This window comes from Eleutherodactylus coqui, chromosome 2, assembly GCF_035609145.1.
Source record: "Eleutherodactylus coqui strain aEleCoq1 chromosome 2, aEleCoq1.hap1, whole genome shotgun sequence".
NCBI lineage: Eukaryota > Metazoa > Chordata > Amphibia > Anura > Eleutherodactylidae > Eleutherodactylus > Eleutherodactylus coqui.
Genome location: NC_089838.1, coordinates 25,282,876 through 25,299,284, shown reverse-complemented (window position 1 = coordinate 25,299,284; position 16,409 = coordinate 25,282,876). Strand labels below are relative to the sequence as shown.

At 44.6% G+C, this 16,409-nt stretch overlaps 1 protein-coding gene across 2 annotated transcripts in view; it reads right to left on the bottom strand.

Moving 5' to 3' along the window:
- The window catches only part of ABTB3 (ankyrin repeat and BTB domain containing 3), a 201,269-nt gene that overhangs the window by 34,770 nt on the left and 150,090 nt on the right, over positions 1-16,409 (bottom strand). For both annotated transcript variants that reach the window (XM_066590499.1, XM_066590501.1), the window contains 4 exons: positions 5,197-5,349; positions 1,512-1,677; positions 1,233-1,322; positions 65-166 (listed from right to left, as the gene is read on the bottom strand). In XM_066590499.1, the coding sequence (XP_066446596.1) occupies positions 65-166; positions 1,233-1,322; positions 1,512-1,677; positions 5,197-5,349 (511 nt within the window). The remainder of the gene's footprint in view (positions 1-64; positions 167-1,232; positions 1,323-1,511; positions 1,678-5,196; positions 5,350-16,409) is intronic.

The following is a 16,409-nucleotide window of genomic DNA, read 5'->3' as shown; positions in this document are numbered from 1 at the left end:
TAGAACTTGCAGCATTATAGTTATTTCCATTGTGCTGATGAATGTAAATTAGCCTTAATTATACCTGTACAACAGGAATATGGCCCTGGAGGACGGCAAATGTCAGTGCTGTCCAGTGACGAGTCTCGGGGTGAACAGATGGAAATTTATGAGCTGTACTTGGAACCTGCAATAAAGATAAGAGTCATTAAAAACACGATCCCGGCATTCTGTAATTATATCATACCTTCTAATCAGCCAGCAGAAATGTGGTTTATGTATTAAAAACCCACATGTATCACTGGACGAGGTGGACACCACCGAAGGGTCTTACAGGGGTGGTCTGAGATCAGAAAAAAAGATGTTATTTTCCAAGGTACAGTTCCACCTTTGTCCTTGGCATTGCCCCTTCTACATTCAAGTGAATGCAATACTAGTCACAGCCCATGGACAAGGGTGGCACTGTTTCAAGGAAAATAGCAGATCCTTTTTTCTAATCTCAGACCACCCATTTTTAATATCACAAGAGCTATAAATTAGGCAGCCAGCAAAACACACACATTTGCCAGGTTAGATAAAAAGTGGCATTTAGTGTTGAACTTGGAGAAACCACTTTTTATATTAGTTGTGTTGAGTGTTGTTCTTGTTTAATGGCATTTTATTATATTTTTTTCCAGGGAGTCCAAAAAAAGACAATTCTGGAGTTGTGTATACTTTTTCCTGACAATGTTCACCATGTGGGATAAATAATGCATTATTGTGACAGGTCATACTTTTATAAACACAGTGATACCAAATATGTTATGTTTTTAAATAAATAAAGTTTTTTTTTTACTTTTAATATTCTTTGCTTTCTACAATACTAAACCCCCTTTTTTCGCCTTTCTTTTTTATTACAAGTCATATATGGGATTTGAACTTGCGATTCTTTGATCACTTATACCGTATTCTTCAGTATTGCAGTATACAGTATTTCTGCCAGCATTGTATTAAGACATGGCACATGCTAGTCTTAATAGGCAGGAGTATATGGTAGGCCTGAGGACCTTTAGAACGCCTCTGTGTGCCATGACACCCGAACGGCACCTCGTCAAGTATGGAATGGGCTTGGCATCCAGGCCTGCTCAATCAAAACCCGCCACTGGAGGGTGTATCTGTATGCCCTTTAGCGTCATGGGGTAACGGACCTTGATTGGTCTCAGCATCAATAGATGTCTTCCGTGTAGTTAATATAAGCATTCACACTTTCTTACCTCAACATTGAGTTCGGCCCCTGCATCCAGGAGCATTTGTACCATAGCTTCATCCCCCCTGACACATGCATACATTAGCGGGGTCATCCCCTAGAAAAGCGAGAAGAAAAGAAATTTGGCATTTTTCCTTTTGTTATGCTGAATGTGTGATCATTTTGCATCATCCATATGGCGATCCCAAGATTCCTTGGTGGAACTGTGGATTTCCTTCTAGTTCTGTTGTAACATACATCAAGACATGTCATACCACTTACAACCTGGAGATGACGTCCTACTTACTTGTTCACTCATGCTGTTAATTCCTTCAGGACCAAGTAGAGTCACCGCTTGCTTGACCAGATCTGTCCTACCACAGTTGAGCATCCTGAATCCAAGATCCTGCTTAAACTTGGCTTCGGTAGCTACTGCGTCTAGTTTGCGAGATGCGCAAAAACAATCATCAGCCCTGCAGGGAGCAAAGACAGAAGGAGCAATCATAAAAATGGTTACAATTTTGCACAAACACCATGTAATAGTCATATCACTGTAGGGGGAGCAGTCGTATCAGGCAGCGGAGGGGGCCCAGAGGCATCATGAGACTCTTCTGATTCCCAATCTATAGGATGATGTTCCCATATAGGGTTAAGGTGCAGTTGACTTGAACGTGTTCTATCCGTATTTTCTAGCACTTGATTTATGGAGTGACCTCACGTTCCTCATCTCTCAAATCTTCTTCCATATATTAGATTTTACCCTTCGGGAGTACAAGCGGGTGGCGGGGAGTGGGGCGACAAGCTGATTTTCATCTGGCACGTACATCACATATACATAATTTCCTGCCCCAGGTCGGCCGTAGTTGAACGTTCAGCACCATGTAGATTATTCATTATATACCAATGACTTCTCTGTGATTCCGCTTACAATATGGAGGTTTCTCTTTAAATTAAAATCAAGGATAAGCAGCACTGTCCAGTGTTCCCACAATCGACATTTACAACCGCTGAACAAGATAGGCGTCATGGCACTCTACCACCGCGGCTCATCAGCTACTGAAGCCGCTACTGTGGTTCCTCCTGTCCACCAAACTTCGTTCAGTCCATGCCTTGTATTCACTCCTCGCCCTCTCTTTGCTTGCCCGTAGGGTGCATGCATGCTCCTGCCCCCCTTTTTAAATCGCCAGCACGTGCTCCCTATATTCTGGTCCTCTACCAATCCCAACTCACCTTTGGCCATATTAGGAATCTTCCCCCTATGGAGGATACCTAAACATTCGGTCTGCATCACCCATTGTGACAAAGCCCCCATTAGTGTTTGCTCTGCTTCCGACTGCTGCTTAGCTTCTGACTTCTGGGCTCCCTGACCTCGGCTCTGACTATTGGACTTTGCTATTGCTCACTATTCTACTTGTAGAGCCTCGTGTGGTGCAGAGTGTTAAGGCAGCAGTATGCAGTCCTAAGTTCCCGCTCACATCCCCACATGGTTTAGGTAGCCGGCTCAAGGTTGACTCAGCCTTCCATCCCTCTTAGGTCGGTAAAATGAGTCCCCAGCTTGGTGGTGGTGGTGGTGGGGGGGGGGGGGGGGGGCAAAATAAATTACCTGAAAGTGCTGCGGAATAAGTTGACACTATGCAAGATTTATTTTATTTACTCTAACCTTCTGCCTGGATTGTATGATCACTCCGATGCCACCAGCTCCCACCATCGCTCATGTGACCACTACTCTACAGTTCACATCATCAGGTACCACGTCTAAGCCCTGTGACTCATCAACGACCACACTACCAGAACTAGCTGGACAAGTAATGGCTTGGTCACCCGCAGCAAAGACCATATCCTGCTTGGATGGGTCTAGAGTGAAAACCAGGGTTCTCAAAGTGCTGCCTCCCTAGATAACCCAAAGTCAAATCAGTGTGCGGCAAGGCAGATCCAAATCCACCCATTGAACAATAGGTGATTAATGTATTATCACTGGGACTTCTACTGGTCACTAGAATGGGAGTTCTGAGTCCCCTGTTCCTCCTTACCATATGACCATGGTGAGGAGGAGGGTAAATTGAGCGGCAGACAATCATGCATGTTGCTGCTGCTCTATCCAGTGTCTATGTGAAATGATGGACCTAGCGATGCACCGCATTGAAATGGCCAAGATCAGAGTATGGCTCCCGATCAGAACTTGCTTCTCTTACTACCGGCAAAGGTCTATGTCTGTAGCGTTCTGGAACTTGATCTATAAATGGCATCCGTCTTGCGAGAGTGTAGAAAGAGGTCCGTAATTTGCATAATTTGCAGATAACCGTAGATAAATCTAATTTTGGATACTGCAGCCTTTCCCCATGACAGTAGAAGGAGTTCTTCAGTTATACTCCATTAACCCTTTCAAATCCACTGTCTGACGTCTGAAGACATTCTGATTAAAGCGTGTACAGCTCCAATGTTGGAAGACATCCGGCAGGGTATTCTTACTGTATATTACTGGCCGCTCTGTTGTCGGGGGCCTCCCGAGCATGTTTAATACCGCAGTACCGGCTCTAGCCAGCAGATGGCGCCATTGTATAATGGCAGAAAGAGAAAGCCACCTAAGAAGCCCTGAATCTAAAATTGGATTACAAAGGGTTAATGCATGAAGTATCTTTCCTACCACAGATTCTGCTTAAAGTGGTTTACATAGCCCTGTCTCACATCGTGGTTATGCCTAGTAGTCCTTTAACACATGTCATTATCTGTCTGTGCTAACAACCACTGACTGATGATGAGCATGTTGGTCAGCGCTCTTTTCCTTCGTGTTTTTTCTGCACACTAGTGGCAACCAATTGCGATTTTCCGCTCGTGTAGGAAAAATTGCAGCATGCTCTACTTTTAGGTGGATTCCATGTGGACGGCTTGCATTGAAGTCAATGGAAGCCGTCCTACCTGCAGCCCTTCTGCAGTGTCATCGCAGAATTACTAAGGTGGTATTTTAATAATTTGGACTTTCACAGACACAACATTTATTTTTTTATTGTGCCAACTGGGAAGAAGGTTTTTTAACTTTTCATATTTTTTATCATCATAATTAAAAACTTTAGTTTACATTCTATTTTCCCCAAAGGGGACTTGAACTTGCAATCATTTCATCAATCATACAGTATAATACAATACCATAATATTTCATTATGCTGTAATCTATTATATTGTGCAACAGGCATGTCTTAATAGGTGATCATTCTTGGCAGCCCTGCCATAACACCCTGACGGCTCACCAGGATCTCATCATAGAGGGCCGATTGGGAGATTCCAATGCCACTGCTGGAATTGGTATTCTCTCTGATCATGATTGTTGTGGGCTTGGCTCCATACACAGACTCTCAACATGTACAGGAAAAGTCAGGAAGGGATTGAAGAAGTTGGAGAAGCGACTTTGGACAAGCTTGTGCAGCAACCAATCCTCTCAACAATGGGGGTGAGAACAGCGGGATTGCACTGCTGGGACCCCTCGCTGTCATTGCTGGCAAGATCATCCACTTGTGATTGATTTCTACTTCAGTGATCCTATAAGACTTACTTCACACGGGCGAGCACGATATCGGGCCTCGAATCACGACATGATATCACGCTTGCCACCATGTAAATCTCCGCGGATGTGAGGCAATTTTATGTCAAAAATGCCTCGCATCACTATGGGGAAGAAGCAATCCTCCGTCTTGGTTGGATTTCTGGACTGGAGGGTTATTTTACCTATTAGGTTATTGTGACCTATTAGGGATTATGGAAAGATGCCCAAAGTGGACAATCCCTTTAAGTAGGAATTAGGGAGGTCAACACCTAAGGGCTTCATTCCATTAGTTAAAAGTGAGGTTCCTGCAGACTATGATGAGGAATTATGACTTTGACATACAACTAAAACTCAAGTCTCTCAACAGACCCTCCTAGAATCCACTTGGCAATGCCAAACCGGAAATATGAGAAAGAACCCAATTAAGAAAGTGGACTTGCGTGGATGCACATACTTTAGTTGCCGTGGTTCGCAGTCCACACCGGGAAGAAGAAGACGAGCAGCCTGTCTTACATCGTCGCTATCTACGGAGAAACTGCGGCGGTATCCGGCATGAGCTACAGCAACACGGATCCATTCCATTAGAGGTGGGAGCATCAGGAACGGCCTGTTATGGAAGAAGAAAACACAAGGTAGTCAGCGTTACATCCCGGAACTTTCTCCTAGCACTACTCTTGTTAGACGTGATAAGGAAATTGATCTCGGCTGGCAGCGCCCCTCTTGTGATTGGCCGCATTCCCACACTGCAATGCATCCTGGGTCATGCTGACAAAATAGCCGATAACCTTTGAACAATTTGCTCCCTCAATAATGTAACTCAAGGCACATATTCTCCATAGACGTGGCTTTGTGGCTCATACTATGTGGTATTAATACAGCTCCACTTGGATTTTTGTTAATCCCCTCCTGAGATCAGCTGTCATGTGTGATGACTTAATTCAATGCAGATATGGTGTTAGCGGTGGGGAGGTATCACTTTCATTGCGGTATACAATTTCTTTAACCTTAAAGGAAATGTGCAACGTTAAACACCAAGTCATCCAAACATCCAATATCTATTAATTTTGTCTTTATAGCAATTGGAGACCCATTTTTTTCTTAACACAAAGCACTAAATCCCCAAATCCCCATAGACAGAAATAAAATAGCAAGCAGATTAGAAAGATCTAGAACTTCTTATTCTGTAACAGTTTAGGAAAACCCCTTTAATTTAGGGTGGCTTCACATCGGCATGCAACAGTGCATTCCCTATGGTGTGTGCACATGTCCGTGCTTTACAGGCGAGTGCCTGCAAAGATAGGACATGCGTGCACCACAGGGAAGGCACGCATTGTTATCAATGGAGCCGCGGCTGCTGCCGGCGGCTCCATTGAAAACAATGGTCTGCCGGCACCCCTGCATTCTTTTTCAGGGACGGGCTTTACATATAGGCTTTTCCCTGAAAAAGAAAAATTTAGTGTAAAAAAAAAAATATATACTTAGCTCTCCGCCGCTGCCGTGACCCCCGCGGGGATGAAGAACAGATCTGCCGCATTTGGCAGATGTTTCCTTCATCCCCACTAGTTAAAAGAATTCCCTGCTGCTACATCTGCCACATCTGGGACAGATGCAGCAGAGGAATTCTTCAATTCTCTACCGCAGCTGTTACACATGTCAGCTGCGGTAGAGGATTCTGCTGCTGGCAACCCCTTCAATTGATTTCAGGAAAGGGCTTTAAATATAAGCCCTTCTATGAAAATCCAGAAAAAGTGGTTTAACAAACAAAAAAAAATACATACTTACCTCCCTTCGGCTGCCAGGGTTCAGCCGCATCTTCTCCTGGCTGTCCCCGGCTCCCTAGTGCTGATCTACCGGCAGCAGGGATTTAAAATCCCCGCCTGCTAAAGGAGATGTTTGTGATTGGCTGACATGCTCAGAAAATCACAGGCAGCTCTCGCCGTCCCTCATTCGGGGTTGCCGGCAGCAGAATCCTCTACCGCAGCTGACATGTGTGACAGCTGTGGTAGAGAATTGAAGAATTCCTCTGCTGCATCTGTCACAGATGTGGCAGATGTAGCAGCAGGGAATTCTTTTAACTAGCGGGGATGAAGGAAACATCTGCTACATGTGGCAGATGTGTTCTTCATCTCCACGGGGCTCATGGCAGCGGCGGACAGGTAAGTATATATATATATATATATTTTTTTTTTTTTAAACTAAAATTTTTCTTTTTCAGGGAAGAGTTTATATGTAGAGCCCTTCCCTGAAAAAGAATGCAGGGGTGTCGGCAGACCATTTTTTACAATTGAGCCACCAGCAGCAGCCACGGCTCCATTAAAAAACAATGCACGGACCTGCATTCACGCATGTTTTTGCATGTACATGGGTGCGCACCTATGTACGCACAAAAACACGCTCATGTGAAGCCACCCTTACTCTAAGAATCAAGAAAAAGTCCCATTAATGGACCCTAAGGCCACACGGTGGACCATGCAGCGGATTTAATGTGAAATTTGTGCCAATTCCACATCAAATCCGCAGCAAAGAAATGTTGAATTAATTCTAATGGAAATCTGTACAGTATTCAGTCCAGGTCACTTAACATAGTAGCATAGTATGTAAGGCCGAAAAAAGACATCCATCTATCCATCCAGTTCAGTCTATTACCCCCAATGTTGAAGTAGAAGCCAATTGTCCCTACTTAAAGGGGTTGTCCCGAGGCAGCAAGTGGGTCTATACACTTCTGTATGGCCATAATAATGCACTTTGTAATATACATTGTGCATTAATTATGAGCCATACAGAAGTTATAAAAAGTTTTTTACTTACCTGCTCCGTTGTTAGCGTCCTCGTTCCCATGGAGCCCGACTAATTTTCGCCCTCCGATGGCCAAATTAGCCGCGCTTGCGCAGTCCGGGTCTTCTGTAGTCTTCTATGGAGCCGCTCGTGCCAGAGAGCGGCTCCGTGTAGCTCCGCCCCGTCACGTGCCGATTCCAGCCAATCAGGAGGCTGGAATCGGCAGTGGACCGCACAGAAGAGCTGCGGTCCACGAAGCAAGAGGTTCCCGGCGGCCATCTTCACAGGTAAGTATAGAAGTCACCGGAGCGCGGGGATCAAGGTAAGCGCTCCGGTAAGCTGTCTGTACGTCCCTGCATCGGGGTTGTCTCGCGCCGAACGGGGGGGGGGGGTTGAAAAAAAAAAAAACCCGTTTCGGCGCGGGACAACCCCTTTAAGGGAACAAATTCCTTTTGGACTCTGGCAATCGATGGATTTCGCATCAGATTTTCCACATGCAGATAACCCTATTGAATTCACCCAATCCATGTGCAATCCATGACTGCACTAATGCAAAAGCAGATTTCTACCATGGTTTTCATTGAAATCGATGTCCGATTTTTTTCGACATGGATTTTCAGTTGTGTGGACATAACTTAAATTATCACTGTAGCAATTGGTTATTTTTAGAGATGAGCGAACGTACTCGGTTCAGGTGTTTTTGAACTCGAGCACCACTTTTTCCAAGTAACTCACTACTTGGACAAAAAGATTCGGTGGGCGCCGGGGGGGGGGGGGGGGGCGGCGTGGTGGAGCGGGGGGTAGCAGTGGGGAACAGGGGGGAGCTCTCTCTCTCCCCACCCCCCCACTCCCCTCTGCAATACCCCGCTCACCCCCGGCGCCCCCGGAATCTTTTCATCCGAGTAGTGAGTTACTCGGAAAAAGCGGTGCTCGAGTTCAAAAACACCCGAACCGAGTACGCTCGCTCATCTCTAGTTATTTTTCAACTTGAATCTGCTATAATAATCCATGGCAGAAATTAAAGTCCAAGCCTTGGAGTTCTGTTGCGTATTTGTATGCCGATCCCCATGTGGATTTTGTCCAATTCAATTGGGTAAATCTGCATATGGCCATCTGACGCTTTTTGGGCAAAAATCACTTCAAAAATTGAGATTATACATCATACAGACTAAATAGCTAACAATAAACACATACATTATATTAATAAATAAGACACATGGACACTGGACTGGGTGGATAAAAAGTACCCACGACCATCTTTATTAAAGCTCAGTTAAATTAAGTAACGGAAACTCAACTTCAAAACTTTAACCAGTCAACTTTAACTAAGAAGAATGAAGTCTAACCATAAATTCAGACTAACTATAAACATCAAGTAAACGTCCCCTCACAAAGTGAGCGACTAACCCCTGCTTCTAATAAAGAACCAGAACCAAGGTAACAAAAACAGGGTGGGGTAGAGTGGGGGATGGAATCGGCAGTTGGGAAATGATGAGCCCCTCCTCAGACTCCCAGACTATTTATAGCAAGGGAACAGGTGGGTCACATGGGTAACCCTTAACCAATCATGCACCTGTAAATGGGTGGAACAAACATTATCCCCCCCTAGTAAGCAGCTAATTACTGGTCACCATCCAGATCCAATCACCAGCCACAGCCTGAGAGCAGAGCTGACGATTTCCTTGGCGGGAAAAATCCTGAGAGAAGATAACGGAAGGACCCAAAAATTTTTTTTTTTCTTGGAGTGGTGAAATGATCAGAAATAGGAAAAAAACTTTTTCATTTTTTTTCATTTTCCTATGCTATGTTTTAAGGTACTTTGTTCAATTATTGATATTTACCCTAATAATTAATCCTCTAGCTCTCCTGTGTATAACCACATCACATATCTGTACACTGTATGACATATGACATCGCAATAATGGCAAAAACAGAAGCCCTATTGTAGCCATAGATGTATCTTCCTCCCTTAGCTTTTGCCGCAGCCTCTGTACGTGCGTGATAAGCATCCATGCACAGAAATATTTTTAGTACGGGAGATTGGAGAGGTGTGCACTTTTTTCGGGGCGGTGGCTTTTTATTTATTCTTTTATGTTTAGACATTTTTTAAAATCTTTTTACACATTTCATTTATTTGATTTTTTTAAAATTATTTTTTGTAAAAGTCTTACTTTTTATTTTACTATGGTGACACACACAGGTCAGCAGGGAACACAATGTCTATGTGTTCCCTGCTATCCCCACATAAAGACCATGATAGTGGCGATCTAATGGTAGGAATCAATTAGATGACTGTTGGCAGTGATCTGTAGTCACAGACATGCACAGAAGAAGCACATTGCGTCCCCCCACATACCCGCAAGCCCATTATACAGACGGAATCCTTGTGACGCCATTATGGAAGTCGCAGAATTTCCCTAGCAACCACCCAAATGAGGAAGCAGCGCTTCTGCATTTGGGAGTTCAAGTCAGACTTATCCCATGCTGCAGGAAAGCCCATGAATGGTGGGTTCCTCCGGCCCAGGAATGATCAGCTGTCATTGTAACTAACAGCGGGAACAGGTCTCAGTGTTACTTACTGTGACAGCTAACCGCTCTTATGCTGCAGGGACCCACCGATCGCAGCATTCCTGCAGCATAAAAGGGGTTAAACTAACAGATTCTGATCCAGGTGCCCTTATCAGGGCCTGAACCAATCAGGTCCCGATGTCCGCACCCAATCAGAGGCTGTAAGTTACAGCTATAGCCGGTAATTCGCTGAAGATGGAAGCCTGCTGCGGCTGAGAAAAGGAAGACCGTAAATACACGTCAGCTTAGTAAACTAGCACACTGCTAGGTGCTTTATATTTTTATGAGGCAGTTATGAAGGGGTTCAAGTCCTTACACAGAAAATCCACAAAACTACCAAAATTGGATGTAAAATTATGCAGATTTCAAAAAATCTACATGTATAAAAGATCTAAGGGCGAATTCATACAGTGGTTTAAAAATCCATAGCAGAATCCATATCTAAAATCCTCATATTAAAGGCTCACTCACACAGGTACAGTGAAGGAAATAAGTATTTGATCCCCTACCAACCATTAAGAGTTTAGGCTCCTCAAGACCAGTTAGACGCTCCTAATCAACTCGTTACCTGCATTAAAGACAGCTGTCTTAAATGGTCACCTGTATAAAAGACTCCTGTCCACAGACTCAAATAATCAGTCAAACCCTAACCTCTACAACATGGGCAAGACCACAGAGCTTTCTAAGGATGTCAGAGACAAGATCATAGACCTGCACAAGGCTGGAACGGGCCACAAAACCATAAGTAAGACGCTGGGTGAGAAGGAGACAACTGTTGGTGCAATAGTAAGAAAATGGGAGACGTACAAAATGACTGTCAATCGGCATTGATCTGGGGCTCCATGCAAAATCTCACCTCGTGGGGTATCCTTGATCATGAGGAAGGTGAGAGATCAGCCTAAAACTACACGGGGAAACTTGTTAATGATCTCAAGGCAGCTGGGACCACAGTCACCAAGAAAACCATTGGTAACACATTACGCAGTAATGGATTAAAATCCTGCAGTGCCCACAAGGCCCCTCTGCTCAAAAAGGCACATGTGCAGGCCGTCTGAAGGTTGGATGATTCTGAGAGTGATTGGGAGAAGGTGCTGTGGTCAGAAGAGACAAAAATTGAGCTCTTTGGCATTCACTCAACTCGCTGTGTTTGGAGGAAGAGAAATGCTGCCTATGACCCAAAGAACACCGTCCCCACTGTCAAGCTTGGAGGTGGAAACATTATGTTTTGGGGGTGTTTCTCTGCTAAGGGCACAGGACTACTTCACCGCATCAATGGGAGAATGGATGGAGCCATGTACCATAACGTCCTCAGTGACAACCTCCTTCCCTCTACCAGAACATTAAAAATGGGTCGTGGCTGGGTCTTCCAACACGACAATGACCCAAAACATATAACCAAGGCAACAAAGGAGTGGCCCAAAAAGAAGCACATTAAGGTCATGGAGCGGCCTAGCCAGTCTCCAGACCTTCATCCCATAGAAAACTTATGGAGGGAGCTGAAGATCAGAGTTGCCAAGCGACAGCCTCGAAATCTTAATGATTTAGAGATGACCTGCAAAGAGAAGTGGACCAAAATTCTTTCTGACATGTGCGCAAACCTCATCATCAACTACAAAAAACACCCGTCTGCTGTGCTTGGCAACAAGGGTTTTTCCCACCAAGTATTAAGCCTTGTGTGCCAGAGGGATCAAATACGATGGAATGGAAGCAAATGGAAGCCTTTCCATTTACTTTCTGTTTTTGTTCTTTTTTTTTTTTTTTTTTAAACCCCATTGAAATCAATGTTGAAAAAAACAGATGTTTTTTTTCAGTTTTTAGTCAGTTTGTCTCCTCCAAAGCAGGACAGAGAGACAGAAACCCTGAACTGACCGGAACGCAGGTGTGAAAGCAGCCATACTCGTGTAGTTGGTTTTCAATCATAATCATTCAAGCGATCGTCTGAAATATCCTTCAATAGAAATAATCCCTTAAGATCTATAAATCTCTTCTTGTGAAATAACCTTTAAATATTTATTACAACCTTGTCCTTCATTAACAGAGAGAATCAGAGACAGTGATTGAATTACATGGGTCAATACTAAACCGCTCTACGGTATTTAACGCACCACCACTTTATTCCCCTCCCAAGAAAACCAATGTTCTAGCCATCACTGATGTACATCTCAGATCACTTAACGACACCTTCAAGGCAACCTTGCTGAAATATTCAGGAGCTACATATATATTACAAACTGGGACAATTATGACCTTGGAAAGAAGGGATAACGACACAAAGTAAGAAATGGAATGAGTTTTCATATTTTCTATTTTCTGCAAAGTAGTATCCCTTACAGGGCGCAACTACGAATCATCCACGAACATTACCAACATGTCAAATTATGACGCAATAATATCCATAACAGACCAACATATGCATGTATAAAATTAACAAAACAAGCGATTCACTAAAGACGGGAAGGGGAACACTATCCCTAAACTCCATTGGCTTGGAGGACCCTGCCTAAAAGCAGGGTGATCGTCCCAATAGGGACGGCCCCACGTCTCGTACTTAGGGGGCCTAGCTTGTCCCTAGATGGAAGATAGAGAAAGATGTAAAGAAGATGGAAATGAGAACAGAGCTAGGAAAAAGCATATAACAGACATGAGTCCACAGCCACAACACACGCAACCAACAGGACAAGGTTAAGGCGTCCACACACCAAGGGACTGAGGGGATTCAGGCAACCCCACACCGACGTATGGAGGGGATTCAGACAGACATCCAACCACCATCAAAAACAGACAGAAATAGATGCAGGTGTTCGACCAACATCTAACGGGTGGAACAAATAAGACAGGACCAAGATCAGACATAGATAACGCAAGGCAACAAACTATTGGCTGAGCATGTGCACACAGTGAATAACCAGCACCTATGCAGAGGTGGGGACATATTACACACCAGTAATCATTGTTGGCTGGCTACGGGGAAACATCTACCTGCTAGCCAATCAGTCCACTCACAACAGGAGATGTTGAAGCAGGGAAGACAAGTAGAGAACGTAAGACACTGAGGGATTCCTGACAGATGACACCCAAGGGAACCTCTGCAGTAACAGGAATCACCAAGGGATTCCCAACAGACTATGACCTCTGCAATGTCAGGAGATCAGAGGGATTTCTGACAGATGACACCTAAAGGGCTTTCTGCAGTAACAGGAAAGAGGCATTCAAAAATGCCCAAGGTGCAGTCACGTAGACCAGGCTAACGTAGATACGCTACCCTCGTTCCACTCTCTGATTGTGGCTTTCATGCCACAAAAGTATCCATATTGTATTTTTATGGTTCTGATATTTGGTGTCACAACCTGGACAAGTCTTCCTTCCTCCTCTATATCTCACTCACTTCTATCCTGCCATATTCTGGAAGTAATAACTAGTACAACTTTCATGCATGGAGTTAGTATCACTCATTTTCATGCGCTAGTGGTGTAGCAATATTACCAGTGTTTCTTTTTTACTTGATTGCTATCTTGTGCTATTGGATACTGGCCCTTTAGGGTATGGTAAGGCGCAGAGTTGTGGTTAGCCTACAAGATCTTGCAAGGGTAGACAGTAGCTGATATTAGGGACATGTTGCAAGCTGCATCTGTGACACAGTTAGGACTGTGGCGCAGACTGTATTGCTGGTGGACCTTCTACGCCAAAGGCCAAGCCTGGATGCAAGTGCAGAAGACCAAGTCTGCAATCAGGCTAGCCAGCTATGCTGAGTAGAGGGCACAGGGAACGAGGTGTCCAATGTGGTTACCAGGTGTCCATAACATCACTGCCTCGCCAAAGTATCGCTGTTCTCAGTCATTAACATGTTCCTTAACGTTCAGTTTGAAGCATCATCCTCTTGAGTCAAGTGGTCCCGTCCGGTGCAGCCGATCATCTCACTGCTGTATGTCTGGTATATCAGGGGAGCTTGTAATGTTTGCTCAAAAGGACCCCTAGATGTTCCCATGCCACCTGGACTGTTGTCCCCATTACCACCCCAATATACACATGACCTACTTTTAGTGCCACTGCAAGTGGCATGCATCAAGTATCTAATGAACATTGTGTGCTTGCTGCAGGCCGTCAATCTCACAAACTACACGTGGTTGATTTGCAATTACAATCCGGCCATGTGAGAGAGTTCTAAGGAAGAGCGCCCCCATATCAGAGCAGGCGGCAGAGCGAACCACAATGCAGCAATAGGGAATAAAGAACAGTGCATCCAGAAACTTCATAACTAAACGAGCAACAGTGCCCCCATAACAGTGCAGGCAGCAGACCACACCACGGTACAATAACAGAGCGAGCAACAGTCTGCCCATAACAGAGCAAGCAACAGTGCCCCCATGACAGTGCAGGGTGCAGAGAATACCACAGTGCACCAATACCAGAGCGAGCCACAGTGCCCCCATAACAGTGCAGGTAGCAGAGCAAACCACAGTGCAATAACAGAGCAAGCAATAATGCAGGTAGCAGAGCAAACAGTGCACCTACAACAGAAGAGGCAACAGCGCCCCCGTACCAGCAGAAAAAGAACACAGGACACAAAAGAGACAGCAGAACAAACTAATAAGAGAACATGCAACAGTGCCCCCATAATTAAGCAGCCAGTACAGCTAGTCACAGTCAGTGTTAACACAGTGAGCCATAGAGCCCTTAAAAGTGCAGATAAAGGACGTCTGTCATGAACATTTTACTCCATAAACCACTTCTAACTATTGGTGGGTGATGAAGACAAGTGCAAACATTCCTCCCTTTCTCCTAAAAGTACTGCCATGCCCGGCGCCCTGAATAAAACCATCTGATATACACTGGATCCGGCTCTCTACCTCTGTTCCTTCCAAATTCAATGATTGATGTCTCCAGCACAAAGGTGAACTTTAGGTTCTGGGATCTAACGACTTCTAAAACTGTAAGACCAGCAGGCATCTAAACTGGAGGTCTGGTGGTCTTAGAGTACTCCTAACCTGTGGCTCACTAGTTGTTGCACAACTACAACTCCCAGCATACCCAGACAGTAAGAAAGACGCTGGTTGGAAAACGCTGACGTAATGTGTCACTTACAAATGCCCAAAGTTTAAGGAGCTTCTGTTATCTTTCACTTTAGCCAATCTACCGTATGACCATTGGCTGAGGTGAAGAATACTGCACAGCAAGTTAGACCAAATGAAGGCAGTACTGAACCACCTAAATCAGTACGGCTATACGAGGGTAGGGGGTAGAAGTTTTAGCCTTGTTTTTATAGGGGGAATATAAGGGTTATTGATGTTTTATGTGCAACTGTGATCCTGCTGTACATGGTATAGACACTGTTGGGGGCAATGTGTATACGGTCTTGACCACAATGTGGTGGCCATTGGAGATTTACATAACCTGTCACCAAACTTTGGTGAGGCATGAGTCTGGTAGATGAATGGAAGGGCATAGCTGATCCTGCGGGGAGGTGCCTGTTGGTGGTAAAATGGTGGATGTAGCATGGTAGCGTGGTCAAGTTGGCAATAGCAAGTATGAGAGGTCTGAGAGAGGCGAGGTGCAACCAAGAAGTTTGAGCTGCAGAATGCCCCGATGGTGGAGTTGGTGAGTAGCTGTATTGTTGAGTGGCTGAAGGCCTCGCAACCATGAAGTCTGTGAGTACATGACCCCTGTGTACTGACGATTGTGAACGTGGGGCCACGCTTGGCTTGCCTTGTACTTAAAGAGACCGTAACTTGATTCCATATGGGTATTAAGGCTGTAACTGTGTTCCCAAGTTCTAGAGAAGACTGTGTTGCCACTTTGCTGCCCAAGTAAAGACTGGTACAGTTTACCGTAGCGTGTGTTCCACCTCTTAACCTGAGGGCTCTCACATACATGATATACCCCGTCTACGGTACAAATTTTCAATTTTGGGTGGAACAAATCAGTAGGGGGATTCCAAGTCGCTCGCCACAATAGATGTATCCCATGTATCCGATTTATATACACCATGATACCGAAGACCAAATGTTAAGAGTCCACATTAGTCATCGTGCCCTCGGTGTGGTCTACAGAGGCTCTTTAAATCTTAGTCCTACCAACGTGATTGGATGTTTGCATTGTTAGAAACGAATGAAAGTAAAAAAAGCTCCATGTCAGAGATGCTACGGATTTTAGGACATCGGGTTAATAATACAATAGCGGCATTAAAGAAGAAAGGATGTTTTTATCTTCAGCGATAGCTTTGTCAGATACTGCCCGCCAACAGCCGCTGTACGACTGTGAATGTGGCATTGTCAAAAGACAGAAAACACCTACTTCATCTCAAGTAGCTATTCACTGTATCTCTCC